The following is a 15,244-nucleotide window of genomic DNA, read 5'->3' on the forward strand; positions in this document are numbered from 1 at the left end:
GCATCCAGGGAAGGCGGGCCGAGGCGGCAGACGAGCAGGATTTCCGCCGTCACGTCCCGCGGGCAGCGGCAGCAGTGCCGCAGTGCCTCATTAAGATGGTGCTCACGCTGCCGCCCGTGGCCTGCTGGGGCAGCGCCCGGCCAGAGCGGATAAACCCACCCAGAGCGGGGTCCCGGCCTGGAGGCGGGAGAACTGCCAGACAGTACCTCCTGTGCCCGGGGGAATAGGGATCCGCTGATCCGTCGGGGTGACCCGAGCATCCATGCAATCCCTTTGCCCTTGCAGCCATAGAATCATGGAATGTTAAGGGGTTGGAATAGACCTTAAAGATTATCCAGTTCCAACCCCCGTGCCACGTGCACGAACGCCTCCTGCTAGAGCAGGTTGCTGAAGGCCTTATCCAGCCTGGCTTGGAACACTGCCATGGTTAGGGCATCCACAGCCTCCCTGGGAAACGTGTTACAGTACCTCATCACCCTCACAGTAAAGAACTTCTTCCTAATATCTGTCCTAAATTTCCTCCCTTTCAATTTGTAGCCATTACTCCTTTTCCCATCACCACAGCTCCTGACGAAGAGTCCCTCTCCGGCTTCCCTGTAGGTCCCTTCGGATACTGGATACTACTCCATCCAATTGGGCAAAGGCTGCAGCCGGGGCGGGTGACTACCTGCCCTTTGTTACCAGGTGAAAGCAGCGCACACCATCCTCCGGAGCAGCAGCGAGCCCGGCGGGACCAGCCCCCGACCTGCTATCACCCTCCCTGTCTCCTCTGGCAGGGGTGCAGCCGCCCATCCCCGCTCTGGGGACACCTCCCCGCAAGGACCGGTGCATTTTTCACCACCGCCACCAACCCCCTTGGGGTGGCTCGACGGCAGGGTGATCGCTACGGAGCCTGTGTTCCCAGAGCGGGGCCTTTGTTAACGGGGGGCAGCGGGGCGGGGGAAACAGGGGGGGTCTTCGGCAGCCGCACCCGCAGCACGGGCGCACGTAGCCCGGTCCGGCCCCCGCGCTGCCATTCGACGGCGTCGCGGCGGGGCGGGCCCCCGCCCTACCCTCACGCGGCTATAAAGGGCGGCGGAGAGGCGCTGCGCCACCTTCTCACTGCGCGCCGGGCGGTTCGGAGGCAGCAGGTAACGGGCGGGGCGGGCGAGATGCGCGGGGGGAGAGAGCGGCGGCGGGGGGTGGGCGTGTGAGAGCCCTCTCCCCACACACACGCACCGCCCACCGGCAGGGGGTGCGGCAGCCCCCGGGCGGAGCGGGGCCGCGTGGCGGCGGGGCCCACGGGCACAAAGGCGGCGCGGCGCAAAATGGCGGGGGCGGCGTGAAGGGGGGGGGCGGTGAGGCGAGGAGGGATGGAGGTGTGAGGGGGGATGGTCACCGGAGGAGGAGGAGGGGGCGGATCGTTGTCGCGGGGTGGAGGTGAGTTAATCGCCTGGGGCGGGGGAGTGATCGCCCGGGGGGGGGGGGGGGGGGGGGGGTTGGGGCTAGCTGGGAGCGCGGGCCCCGCTCGCCCGCTCTCTCGCCCCCCCAGTGCCCGCTCGCCCCTCGGCGCGGGCGAGACGTTAACGGCGCCGGGTGCGGGCGTGACTGCCGAGGGTGGTTGTTTCCAGTTCCCCTCATGCCCCTACCGGTGGTTTCTGCCCGCAGGAACATCCCGAAGCGGTAAAGATGGTGAAAGTCGGAGTCAATGGGTGAGTGCTGGGGCCGACGGGACCAGCAGGGATTTGGGGGGGGTTGAGGAGGGAGCGGCAAGGTCGCCTCAAGGGCGCGGGGGGAAGATTTGGGGAGAGGGAGAGGTTGAATCCCGCCGTCGCGCTCCACCGGCGCCCCCCGGGGCGGAGAGCGGTGCTGCTGACTCATTTCTCCTCGGATTCGGGGTGACTCACTCCGGAAAGGGGCTGCCGTTGCTCGGCTGCCCCAGTTTCCATTCCCGGGGATCCCTGTAGCCCCCCACCAAAAGGTCTCTCGGTGGATCGTGTGTCGATGGCGGCCCCGGGATGTGACCTTCTCCTGCCGGGCCGAGGAGTAACCGGATCCCCGGGGCTCTCAGTAAATTTAGCGATTGACCTTTCTGGGGCGGGGGTCGCTCTTAATCTTTAACCGGGGTGCCTTGGCCTTTGGACGAGCTGCAGGACTCTCCCGCCCTACTGGGCAGGGAGCAGCCGATGATCCCGAGGGAAGGCTGCCAAGGACTGCCTCCTGTGCCCAGCTGGGCTAGTTCTCTTTTGCACCTCCTCACCCTGTCTTTTTTTCTCTCCAGATTTGGCCGTATTGGCCGCCTGGTTACCCGGGCTGCCGTCCTCTCTGGCAAAGTCCAAGTGGTGGCCATCAACGATCCCTTCATTGATCTGAACTACATGGTGAGTTGCTTTGCAGTGCCCCCTCTGGGTCTTTCTGAGTAGGGCTCCTCTGGATCTATTCTGGTAACTTCCCAGGGTGTTAGAGGATGATGGCAGCCTGGGTGCCTGACCTTCCACTCCTCGTCTCTTTATTAGGTTTACATGTTCAAATATGACTCTACTCATGGCCACTTCCGGGGCACTGTCAAGGCTGAGAATGGGAAGCTTGTCATCAATGGGAATGCTATCACCATTTTCCAGGAGTAAGTATCTCTTTCCTGATTGCCCCTCTGGAGACTGAAAGCATGTGTCTCATGGAGTAGCCTGTAAAATTTTGTCCCTCCTTAGGCGTGACCCCAGCAACATCAAGTGGGCAGATGCTGGTGCTGAATATGTTGTGGAGTCTACTGGTGTCTTCACCACCATGGAGAAGGCTGGGGTGAGTATGCCACAGAGGCACAGGAGAGGAAGGAGAGTGCTGCTTTGTGTCTGTGGGGCATGCCACCACGTACAGAGCTGCTCAGGATGGGGCTGTGAAGGAGAAGAGATCTGAAGAAGCAATCTTGGAAGGATCCTGAGTTATGTAATCTCTTATCTCTCGCTCGCTCTCTCTCTCCAGGCTCACCTGAAGGGTGGTGCCAAGCGTGTGATCATCTCTGCCCCCTCTGCTGATGCTCCCATGTTTGTGATGGGTGTCAACCATGAGAAGTATGACAAGTCTCTGAAAATTGTCAGGTAAGGAGAGAGGAGCATGCTTTCTGGCCTGGAGCTCTCACCAGCTGCCAGGGGTCTCACTTCACCTCAGCAGAAATGTTGCCTCTGGCTGATGTGCCTTTATCTCTCTACCCCAGCAATGCTTCCTGCACTACTAACTGCCTGGCGCCCTTGGCCAAGGTCATCCATGACAACTTTGGCATTGTGGAGGGTCTCATGGTAGGTATGCAGCTTGGTGCTGAGGAGGGTGACCTACCACAGATCCCTTAGTGTGAGAGGGAAAGCATCTGTACTCCCTGTGTCACCTGGGATGCTCTTTCTGGAGAGTACTGGCGGTGTTCTTACTCCTGTGCTCTTTCTTCAGACCACTGTCCATGCCATCACAGCCACACAGAAGACAGTGGACGGGCCCTCTGGGAAGCTTTGGAGGGATGGCAGAGGTGCTGCTCAGAACATTATCCCAGCATCTACTGGAGCTGCTAAGGCTGTGGGAAAAGTCATTCCTGAGCTCAATGGGTGAGTGTTGTCCCTTCTCAGGTGTCAGGAGGAGGCCAAACATTCTTAGGCTGGCAGAGGAGTGCCAAATGCTGATCCTTACTGACTCATGTCTCTCACAGGAAACTTACTGGAATGGCTTTCCGTGTACCAACCCCTAATGTCTCTGTCGTGGACCTGACCTGCCGTCTGGAGAAGCCAGTAAGTGTTGTGGATGAGGTCCTAACAATTTGCAGATGTGCCCTACTTCCTCTAAGCTCTATATTGCACCTGGAATTGCTTTCTCTGCATCCATCTTGTCCTAAAGATGCTGTCTTTGGGAAAAGAGCACCTACTGGGGTGTTCCCATCTGTGTCTCCTCCCTCCCCTGTCCCCAGTGGACATTTTGTGTGAGTTGGGATCTGATCATGTTGGATCTGTCTCTCCTCAGGCCAAGTACGATGACATCAAGAGGGTAGTGAAGGCTGCTGCTGATGGGCCCCTGAAGGGCATCCTGGCATACACAGAGGACCAGGTGAGGAATGCCTGCTCGCTCAGCCTGCCATTACTGTCTCTTGCCTCATAAAAGGCTGTGGTCAGCAGCTTTGCCAGGATCCTGGTTTGGACACTTGGGGTAGAGACTGTGGGCAGCCATAGGCATTACTATTTCTTGTGTTACAGGTTGTCTCCTGTGACTTCAATGGTGATAGCCATTCCTCCACCTTTGATGCGGGTGCTGGCATTGCACTGAACGACCATTTTGTCAAGCTGGTTTCCTGGTAGGTGCAGCCCTGGGAGACATGGGGGTTGGCACAGACAGGTTACAGACTTGGGTGTCCTGTTGGCTACCACTGGTGATACAGGTGGATACACAGACCTCCAATCTCACCGTGGAGTGAGATTGCTTCTTACCTGAAATTACTGTAGCTGCCTCCTTCCCCCCAGAGGGTAGATGGGAGTTCAGTTGTGTGGGATGGAGCAGGAAGAATGAAAGAAGGGGGTGCAAGAAATGGGTCAGCCCTGACACACTTGTTTTCTGTCCCCAGGTATGATAATGAATATGGATACAGCAACCGAGTTGTGGACTTGATGGTCCACATGGCATCCCAGGAGTAAGCTGAGCACACAGCCCCCCCTGCTGCCTAGGGAAGCAGGACTCTCCTTTGTTGGAGCCCCTGCCCTTGTTCACCACCGCTTAGCTCTGCATCCTGCAGTGAGAGGCCAGTTCTGTTCCCTTGTCTCCCCCACTCCTCCAACTTCTCCCCGAGCCTGGGGGAGGTGGAGAGGCTGATAGAAACTGATCTGTTTGTGTACCACCTTACATCAATAAAAGTGATCACCATCTGAAAAGCCTTGTCTGTCTGTCAGGGGAGATGGGAGGAGGCAGGCATGTATGTAATGAGCAGCTGCAGGTGCCTGCATGGCACAGTCTCTGCCAGCTGCTATGAGAAGCTGGGGAGTGTGCAGCCTGCTGAACTGCTTGTTCCACATGGGAGAGCCCAGAGTCCAGCCCGTGAGCCAAAAGAAGGTGTGGGTGGTGCAGGGCTGTGCTCTACAGCAGGACTCTGCATGGTAGGAGGGCAAGCGGCTCTGTGGCTCCATCCGCCTAGCTCTGGATTTGCTTGTCTGATGGGCGCATGCAGAATAAAAGTGCTCAGCAGATGACTCATGCATTTGGTTTGGTAAAGGGCACAAGAAACTAATTCTCCTTCCCTTGCCTCAGTGGGGGACAAGGAAGATACTTCCTGGTGTTACAAGGCAGGTATTTCACTTGCTTTTACCTTTTAAAATGAATTGGCTTTGCCCCAGAGGAAATGGCTGCCGAGGGACGTGTTGGAGGCCATCGTCGGCATGGTGGTGGCCAATCTTAATTCTGGCTTAATTCTGTGCGTAAGGAGGGGCAGTTGCAGTTAAGCTGCTGAGCAGCAAATCTCTGCAAGGTGAGTGTCAGCCCTCTGCCTCCCTGCATTAGTTCTGGAAGCATGAATGCCGCTGGGCAGCGACGGAGCCTTCCATGACCTGTGAGCACCAGGACAGATAAGCAATGCACTGCACAAAATCACGTGGACCTCCCATTTTTAGCAGCTTAATTTAGCAACTCGGGGCTGATGTGTTCTCTCTCTGGCAGGCACGGTTGGAGCTGTCATCTGGACCCCAAGTGCTTTAGACCCTGATCTGGATGCTGCAAGGACGTAAGCTGGAGGATTTAAACTCTCAGGATCAAGGTATGCTGGACACGGTTTCCCAGAGCTGCTTATCTCCAGCAGTTGGGCTGCATAAGAATTACATGTTTGCTGGACTACAGGGAGATGACTCAAAGTTATTTTGCAAAGAGAAGAGGTTGAATAACCTGCCTCTGGATAGGAACTGGGATTCTGAGCAGCTTGTTAGCCCTAGGACAGCAGAAATACTTGGATTACACCAGAAATGGCCCCGTCATGGGAGCTTTAGGTAACTCTGGCGTCAAATGGGAGGTGCCTGATGCTGGAGCTCACTGGAGGAAGCCCTCCGATGGAGCTGGGTTTCTGCTGGGGGGGGCTGTGTAGCCTGGAGACCTGTCAAAATTACAAATGAGTCTTGGGTTGGTCCCATCCTGTCTTTGATTGCTGTGCCTGGGTGCTTTGAATGGCTGTGCTGTGTGCTGCTGCCTGCATATTGTGTGCATGCCAGTCAGCACCTCGCTTGATAACCTGGAAGTGCAGAGGCTACTGAAACATCTAAAGGGGGGGAAGGGTATATGTCCTGTTTTCCCATGTAAAGCACATTTTCAACTGGGTTAAGAGCTGGAACATTTATACAAGTCAAATTTTTCTCCTAAAAAGCCGTACGTTTCCTAAGTGAGATAAGACTACCTGAAAATTCTAGAGCAAAGAATTCTTGTTATTTAACAAGCGTGAGCCCTATCCAACCTGAGATCAAATTGCTCTTGGAATGAGCAAAGTCATACAGCCTCAGGGTGGAGGAAGAGTATGTACTCTCAGACCAACAGCTGCTGGGAATGTCTTGAATAAAGGTTCACTGTTTTCAAAAACTATTTCAACTGCTTTACAATCTCATCTCTCCTAGAAAAATTACATGGTATTGAGGTGAGGAAAGCCAGGAATCACAGCATTTAAAACATGGTTGGTCTTGTATGGAAACAGGGAGAGTGAGCGTGGCAAACTAGTCATGCAGCTTTTGGACTGCCTGGAGGGCTTGGTTTCCTCTCTCTAATATAACCTCCCTAAAATGCACAGCTCTTCCAAATCCTTATTTTGCATCCAGACACTGTACCTACAGATGGCACCACAGCAAGGCCCCACTGGACAGATGGAAAAACTAGCTCAGTGGCCAGCCTGTCTGAGAACTGCAACCCTGACCTAAAAAACCCCATGTAAATTTTTTTTTTTCCCCATCAGTTTGCCAAATTGACATGTATTACTGTGGATGGCATTGAGATAACGATGGGAGATCTGCTGTGGCAGCTGCTTCTGTCTCTGGAGAGAAGTCTTCCCCCAAGTCTAGGTTCGTTCTGTTTGCTCTAGTGTTTTTATGGAAAGCAGATAGAAATGCTTGGTCAGGCAAGACAGGTGCTCAGGCAGACATAAACAGGCTCTCATTCAGCAAGGTAGTGAAAAGCAATTGTGCCACTTGGCTGAGACAAACCAACTCCAAGAGCAGCAGCCACAATCCTGGTTTGTGAGCACCTTGCAAGGGGAAGGTACAGAAAGACACTGATCTTGGCTAAAGGGTTGACTCTGCCTTCCTTGGCTGGCCAGGCACCAGGGCTCACTGTGCAGAGCCATTGTAGGAGAGGGGGATGCACCTGGGAAAGCTCTCTGGCTGACCCAAGAGACAGCTTCTCTGGTGGGCAGCCAACCATTTCTAGCAGTGGTAAGTTCTACGTTTTATTCTCCTTTTTTTAAGACAGCTAAGGGTAAGTAGCAGTGGTGTTACAGAAAATTTAGTTTTATGATAACCTTGAACGTTTAGAGAAATTATTTTTTACTTCCTTGGCATTTGCACAGACTACTACACATGCATTGCTTCCCCAAGAAAGGTCCTCAGACCACCTTCATGGTGAGATGTCAGCATGAAACTCCAGCATTAAGGAAGATGCCACGTAGTGAAAACCAGCTTGAGCAGATGTGGAAAATAGTCAAGTTCACTTGAAAAATCAATCCAAAACATAACAAAATGGTAACTGTGTAAGCACAGTGTAAAAAGGTCTTGGACATTTAAAACATCCTGTATCCACTTCTGAAGTCAGTCTTTAAGCAAAGCAATTGGCAAGACCATGGCAAGGAAGAGGAGATACAGGTCTCTGAAAGACTTATGACACAGTTACAAAAGACAAACATCTTAAAGGATGATGTTTCACCCTCCTTCATAACTGATGCCATTCACAAAATGCAGGTTCATTACTTAGGGTATGCAAATACCCTGCAGGCTCCAGCAGTGCTCATGTTTCATCAAAACCAAGCTGCCTACCTTTGGGCAATCCCAATGTGTTGTACATGCTGCAAAAACAAGTAATTTGTTACTTACTCTTCTGAGCTGAATGTAATGTCTTACTCTAGGACAGCTGACTTACCTCCATAAATTACCTTACTACAGCAGTATCATCTTCTTGAGGGAGTTAATTAAGTGTTCCCTAGAAGGAACAGTAGTGCTGGGTTATACTTCACAGTGTAAGATTTGAAAAGGGAGCTGTCAAAAAGCAGAAGCTGTAGTCAAATGAAAACAAAAGAAAAACTCATAAATACTAGTAAATGAGACTTAGTAACTGTAAAGGAAAAAAAAAGAGATTATGTGGCAAATAGAAAAGGAAGGCTGAAAACCTCTTTCAAATGCATCTCGGAGATAAGAAAGCTGCCAAAAAGCCGTAAGATGGCGTGGGAGTGATTAGGGAAGCTTAAGTCCATGAATGAAAAGTAAAGTTGATGTTTTGCTGTCAGAGGAGCTTTGGGGTGTTGCCAGACAAGAGATTTTCCTCAGCAGCAATGAGATGGAGCCTCCACTGAAAAGTGAAGCATCAGGACTTAAAAACAAGTCTGTGACATGGAGGGCAGCAAACTACATGTGAGACTCAGTGGTCTCCAGCATGAAATGGATGAACAGGTAACTGTGCTGCAAGTAATTCACCACTCACCTCAAATCCCCCCCATGATGAAAAGCAATTGAATTTAGGAAAAAACAGGCTGGCAGAACCTTTCAATGAACTGCCCGAGGACAGGGAAGACCAGCCTCTCCAGGCTGAAAACTTGTGGCAAGGCTGGTGGCAACCAAGAGATGTGAGTGGCCAGCATCTGAGGCCATCTGCCCTACCAGTCAACACTTTCAGAACAATTTGGAGCACAGGGTGCTAAGGTGTGTTGATTATGCAAAATGACCAAAAACATTCAGCCCTGAATGAGCCTGTGGAAAGATGCAGAAGGATCTTGTGACTGAGTGACTGGGTTATTAAAATGCTGGATGAAATTCAAGGTTGCTAAGTGAGAAATACTACATGCAGGCCTCAAAGCCCTCTTTTGACATTGCCCAAACCTCCAACAAACAAGTGAGCAACTTTTGTTGACCTTGGTCTGAGTCCTGCAACAGAAAGGGAAAATTAAAAAAAAAAGGTGGTTTGTAATCTCTGCAATCTCCAGTTTTTTAGCTGCCAAGTTGGATACTGGTTTAGGTGCTGGACACCAAGTACCAAATCTCACATGGCCTCCAGCTTCCCCATCTCCTCAGAATCCTTGTACGCCTTTATCAGCCTGACTAAACTGCCATCTAGACCAACAGCATGAAGTGACTTTAGGCACGGTACAAAAATGCTCACTTGTCTTTTTTTTTTTTTTTTTTGGAGCAAAGTAACTAAACTTTTCACTTTCAAAACATTTTTTTCCAGCCTGGAATCATGGTTGGAAGTCTTTGATCCATCTATTCCAATTTCTGATGCAAAGCAGGACAAAGGACACAAATGTCACATGTGGATAAAAGATGTTTAAAGACATCTTCAGTGTGTGGCTGAGAACTTGCATATGATTGCACGTGAGCCCTGCTCCCTAGGAGCAGGAAAAGGTCTTTCCAACCCTTCTGGTCTCCCAGGCAAGGTCAGTCACTATTTCTTGCTCTTGGATGTATCTATGCATGGCTATATATGTCTGGCAACAGAACATCTCTTTTGACCCAATTCAGAAATACTCTGTGATGCTTCTTAGCACTTTTGACCAAGACATTTAGCCCTTTTGAGAGTTTGTATCATTTCTATGTATCAAAAATGGTACCAGTTTTGTCTGTCAATTCCCTGTCCTTCTATAAATATTACTTAAACTGTAGTTTTTTTCCATTCCTTCATGATTCCTCGCCTCCTCCCCCCTCCACTGGTTTCTCATTGGCTCTTGTCCATGCCCTGTCAGACTAAGCACTGACGTCATTTGCTTGCCCATCCACCCAGGCTTTTCTTTAAATGTCTTCCCCCATGCTTTTAAAAACTGACCTCAGCAAACCGTGGATTTCAGCAGCCAGTGCTTTTTTCTCAGTGTGGAGGTTAGTGTGCTTTGCAAAGCAGCGTTTGCAGGAAGGCAGCGACTGCGCCGTGCTTCACTTTCAGCATTGCTCACTCCAACTCCCCAGGCAGCCTCGGGCTTTGTGGAGGGGTTTGCTCATCCCTACAGCACCCCAAGCACCCCACAGGCTACTGTGCTCCAGGTCATCTGTGCCTGGAACTGGAGCAGTGCTCAGCTGGAGATCCTGTCAAGGATCCTCCTTATTGCTAACTGCCTGGAAAGTGCTTCATCATTCCCTTCTGAGCACATTCTGCATTTTCCATATACAGAGCAGACTCATCTGGTGAGTGCTTCTCTTTTTTTTGCCTTGTTTTGATTATTTTCCCGATTTCAGCCAATAAAAAGAAAATATTACTGTTAGGATTGATTTTTCTTTAAATGTAACTAGAACAGCATGTTAGTTCCTTAAGCATTCAAGTATTGTTATTTTTCTCTGAGGTGATATGAGCAGCTGAAGACCTTTAAACAGACAGCTAAATTATTCTGTTGTCCCTCTCTTCCTTTTCTCCTGACCATAGTTGCTGTAGTTGTTACAAGGATTATTTTTTGTTAATGTAGGTCAAGCTTTATTATTATTTCTATTAGTTATTCCTATTTCTAAGTATTTTTGTCACATGGCCACTTACTCAAGGAAGTTCACTCACTGAAAGTTATCTTATGTTGCTAAATCACAGCCTTTTGAAAAACTGGGAAAATACTGCTCTTTCCACAATCTGCAAGTTCACTTATTTCACTCTAAGGAAAAGTTACAGGACAACACACAGCTCTCAGCTGTGACATTTTGTTCTGGCTGATGCCTCAATTTGTTTCTCGGTTGATCCCTTGTCCTTAGGCAACCATCAATCTTTACCCAATTTTCATCTGTCATAAGGACATCTAAAATCATTGCCATACTTGGGCATTCCATCACTTGTAAATTGATGAGAAATTCCCCCTGGCACAGCATATTCTTTGGTATCCCAAGTCAAAGTTTCCTATTGACAACACAATTTTTCTTGTCAAGCAAAGCAGGGAGGTACTTACAAAATAAATCAACATGTTTTTTGGGGAGGGTTCAGGAGTATTTATAGAAGACCCTTCACTGCCTTGATGAAATTGTGCGTCAGAGCATGTTTGGCTATCAGCTGTAGAGTGAATATCACTTTTAACATCGCTTGTAAACCAAATTCATAATGGCTCTTGCCTATTCCTTTATCCAACAGGTTAGACTGGTCTAGCAGTTCTACCATATGGCTGTGACCCTTAAAAATATCAGTTAACCACATTTCTTCCTACCCTGATGATTTCTATTTCCTCTTGCACTTTGCCCAGATGCAGTCTGCTCTCGAAGCTGGAAATGCTGCCTCTTCCCATCTGTTGTGACATTTGTCCAGCTTGATCATGATGGCTTTACCATCACTCCTAGCATAATCACCATGTGCAGCAGATTGCCAGATGTTTTCAGGAGCCTGTCCCTGCATTGTCCAGCTGTATTTCCAATGAGACAGTACCTCCACCGTGTTCTGCATTAATTCTGACCTCTCCTCTTGAAAGGAGGTTTCTTCCCTGTAGCCAGAGTACTAGACCTACTTGGTCATCACCTGTGAGTTCTGGAGCACCCTGTGTCACAGGTACCCAAGACACAGCAACCATAAATGAATGAAGAGTATGGCCAGAGGTAAAAGGCTTAGAAAACTGTCAAGCTTCCAGATCAATTGAGACACAAAAACACCTTTCTATGCAGCTTTGTCCTCTCCTAACTCTTGACTAAGAAACATGATAAATAAAATAATACAACAGGTTAGCTGGAATCCAAAGGTGTTCTGCTGAAGGCTGTCAGCATTGCATTTAGGTCCTTCCAAGGAATCCTGATATGGGGAAAGCTAACTCACACCACCGCGGGTCATGTGGGATGAGTGACAAATGCCTCCAGCAGAAGGGTGCTGGGTGGAAAATACAGGGCCTTGACTGACTGGACAGACAAGTCAGACTCTCTCAGTGATATGATCTAAAAGAGATGGGATCCAGGAATCAGCGAAGGGAGGGTGCAGGTTCACTTAACACAAGGAAGAAGATGTGGGCTGCTTAGTAGTTAGGTTTCCTGAACCCACTGAAGCAAGTAAAGCACCATCCCACCCTCATGTGGTCAGGTGCAAGGAAAGTGATGCTCCCCGCCCTCCTCTCTGTGGGAATATCTGCTAGTTTCCATGAAGAAATTCAGTGGGCCTGGTCAGAATCCCAGGATGGTTGGAAGGGACTACCAGTGGAGTAATCTGGTCTCAACCCCTGTCATCAAGCAGGGCTGTCCCAGACGACATGGGACAGGATTGCCCCCAGACAGTTCTGGAATATCTGCAGTGAGGGAGACTCCACAACCTCTCTGGGCACTCAGCTCCAGTGCCCAGACACCTGCCCAGTAAAGTTCTTCCTTTGTTCACATGGAACTTCCTGTGTTCCAGTTTCTGCCTGTTGTCTCATGTCTTCTTGGCACCACCAAGATCAGGAGTCTGGCTCCTTCCTCTGACACCCAGCCTGCAGATACTTATAGACATTGATGAGGTCTCCTCTCAGACACTCTCACCAAGCCTGAACAGGCCCAGCTCCCTCAGCCTTTCCTCATGAGGCACTTCCTCACCTAACAATCTTCATTCCCTTTTGCTAGACCTGCTCCAGGAGCTCCATGTCTCTCTTGGATGGAGGAGCCCAGAACGGGACACAGCACTGCAGATTTGCCTCACCAGGGCTGAGTGGAGCCACACCTCCCTTGCCCTGTGGGCAATGCTCTTCCTAATGCATCCCAGGACACCACTGGCTTTGTGACTACCAGGACGCACTGCTGGCACATGGAGAGCTTCTTGTCCACCAGGACCCCCAGGTCCTTCTCTGAAGAGCTGCTTCCCAGCTGGTCTGCCCCGAGCCTGTGCTGGTACATGGGGATATTTTTCCACACATGTAGGGCCCTGCATTTGCCTTTGCTGAATTTCAGAAGTCTCTTCTCTGCCCATCTCTCCAAGCTGTCCCTCTGAAGGGGTGCACAACACTCTGGGGTATTGGGCACTCCTCCCAGGTTGGTGTTATCAATGAACATGATGAGAAAGCATCACCCTTCATCCAAGTCATTGATGAGTAAGTTAAACAAGAATGGGCCTGGTACTGAACTTTGTGGGACACCACTAGTGACAGGCCTTCAGCTAGACCCTTTGCCACTGACTATGACCCTCAAGATCTGCTGTTCAGCCAGCTCCCAATCCACCTCGCTGTCCACTCATCCAGTCCACACTTCCTAAGTTTGTCTATGAGAATCTTGTGAGAGACAGTGCCGAAAGCCTTGCACAAGTTGAGGCAGACAATATCCCCTGCTCTGCCCTCACCCATCCAGGCAGCTGTCTCGTGGTAGAAGGCAATCATGTTGGTCAAGCATAATTTGCCTTTAGTGAAGTCAAGCCGACTCTCCTGCTCGCCTTCTTGTATTCCACGTGCTTACAGAAAACCTCCAGAATGAGGTGCTCCATCGCCTTGTTGGGATTGAGGTGAGGCTGACTGGCTGACTGGTTTCCTGGGTCCTCCTTCTTGGCCTCTTTGAAGAGTGGGGTGAAATTTGCTTTCTTCCAGGCCTCAGGCCCCTCTCCTGATGTCAGACCCTTCAAAGATGACCACTACGGTGTTCAGCAGCTCCTCAGCACTGTGGATGCATCCCTACAAGGGCCATGGATTTGTGGCTATCCCATTTCCCCAGGTGATCTCTAACCCAATTCTCCCAGCCCAAGGGAGAATCTTCCTTCCAACATTCCTGAGGGGTAATAAGCTGATGAACCAGTCTGCCTAAATATTCAGTGGGAAGACCTTATTGCCCAGTCCAGAGATATGACCCTAAAAGGATGGTCTTGGACAAAGGTTCCAGAGGTGAGCACTCAGCAGCCACAGTCCCGAGCTGACTGCTGGCAGAGGGACTGCCCAGATGCATCCTGCCATGGAACCCCATTCCGTCTGTGCTTGGACTGTTCTTGGGCATTAAACAGTCACATTAATGCACGAACACTGAGCCAGACAGGACTTGATACTGCTTCCTGAGCAGGCACTGCCGAGAGGTGTCCTGGAAAAGAGGTGACGTTAGGGACTCAAGAAGCAACACAGCACTGCGTAGTTCCTGGACATCACAGTTCCCAGCAGGGAGCATGGTAGAGAAAAGCAGGCTTGATACTCCTCAAAGAAGGAAAAGGAGCCCAGAGAAGAACTCAGTAGATGGAGGGACCACATCTCATTTCAGCATCAAAGATGTGGGCTCACCACAGCTAGACAGGTAGGTGGCCCAGCTAACACCAGGGGCCTTGGGCTGTGCTTCCCACACTGAGGAATTGCTGAGGCAGAGGATCCATGCTGCATATCCTGCTGGAGAGATCTGGGAGGCTGTCAGACTGGTGGGGGAACAGAGCCTCTTGCTGGTGATACAATTCACCAGGGAACAGCATCTTGCACAGGCGAGTGGCAGAGATTTTGGTTTCACTGCAAATGGAGTCCTGGCAGGCAGTGTGGGACCAGGGCCACCACGTGTCCTGGGACATGGGTGTCTAGCACCTGCTGCTCCTCTGGGCAATGACTGCTCGAGGCAGAGATGTCAGTCCTTCTGTGCTTCATTCCTGAAATCTCTCAGGGTATGCATCTGCAGTCTTGTGGGCTCCTTAAGCAGTACCAAGGCAAAGGTATGCATGTCCTGGACTATGCACAGGGAAAGCCAGAAGTTGTCAGCCACTCACAGAACTCTCCACAGGAGCGAAAGAGCAGAAAACACTGCAAAGATGCCCACAGGAAAGGGGATTTGCATGAAACTGAAGAGCCTCCAGACAGGATAGGAAGTGATCCCTGATCTACTGTGTGTGTGAGGCATCATCACTTGAACGTAGAAAACTGAAATAGTAAAATATTTCCTCTGGCTTTAGCTCTTTCGGGTAGAAAAATAAAGAGGAAAGAGGGAAAGAAATGGGAACAGTTGAACAAGGTGGCACAGAGGTGAGGGCCATGGAAGGCACTGAGGCACGCACCTCCCATCTATCCACGCACCCACAGGCAGCCAGGGCTTCTGCTGCTTCCCAGCACCCTGCTGCTCCCGTGAAGCACTTTCCCAGCTTCCTGCAAGAAGTGAAGATGGCAGTCAGGAGCCACAGCAGACCCCAGGCTGAGGAACTGCCATTCCCCAGCACCAGC

The 15,244-nt window shown here is 50.7% G+C and overlaps 2 protein-coding genes across 6 annotated transcripts in view; both read left to right on the plus strand.

Annotated features, from left to right (window-relative positions):
- Positions 1 to 95: 95 nt before the first annotated feature.
- On the plus strand, positions 96 to 4,877 carry GAPDH (glyceraldehyde-3-phosphate dehydrogenase). Its single transcript, XM_059840288.1, has 13 exons — positions 96 to 164; positions 432 to 1,130; positions 1,648 to 1,691; positions 2,261 to 2,360; positions 2,496 to 2,602; positions 2,688 to 2,778; positions 2,959 to 3,074; positions 3,191 to 3,272; positions 3,418 to 3,569; positions 3,671 to 3,749; positions 3,979 to 4,062; positions 4,209 to 4,306; positions 4,574 to 4,877. The coding sequence occupies exons 1-13, from the start codon at positions 96 to 98 to the stop codon at positions 4,641 to 4,643; spliced, it is 1,791 nt and encodes a 596-aa protein (XP_059696271.1). The 3' UTR covers positions 4,644 to 4,877.
- Positions 4,878 to 8,409: 3,532 nt separating this feature from the next.
- LOC132323214 (uncharacterized) overlaps positions 8,410 to 15,244 on the plus strand; it is a 13,925-nt gene continuing 7,090 nt past the window's right edge. For 2 of the 5 annotated variants that reach the window (XR_009485287.1, XR_009485285.1), the window contains exon 1: positions 8,410 to 14,342. Coding sequence is in view for 1 of the 5 variants with exons in the window: in XM_059838172.1 (XP_059694155.1) it covers positions 14,218 to 14,342 (125 nt within the window). In the remaining 4 variants the exon portion in view is untranslated. The remainder of the gene's footprint in view (positions 14,343 to 15,244) is intronic. The other 3 variants (XR_009485288.1, XR_009485286.1, XM_059838172.1) reach the window with 3 other exon arrangements.

Source organism: Haemorhous mexicanus, chromosome 2 (genome assembly GCF_027477595.1).
Source record: "Haemorhous mexicanus isolate bHaeMex1 chromosome 2, bHaeMex1.pri, whole genome shotgun sequence".
Taxonomy (NCBI): Eukaryota; Metazoa; Chordata; class Aves; order Passeriformes; family Fringillidae; genus Haemorhous; species Haemorhous mexicanus.

What these genes read in the sequence shown, in the direction of transcription:
- GAPDH (XM_059840288.1), top strand. Translation starts at nt 96, where the DNA reads ATGGTGCTCACGCTGCCGCCCGTGGCCTGCTGGGGCAGCGCCCGGCCA. An exon ending in GCTATCACCATTTTCCAGGA is followed by an intron (nt 2,603 to 2,687) that starts GTAAGTATCTCT and finishes GTCCCTCCTTAG; the next exon opens with GCGTGACCCCAGCAACATCA. An exon ending in CCTGCCGTCTGGAGAAGCCA is followed by an intron (nt 3,750 to 3,978) that starts GTAAGTGTTGTG and finishes GTCTCTCCTCAG; the next exon opens with GCCAAGTACGATGACATCAA.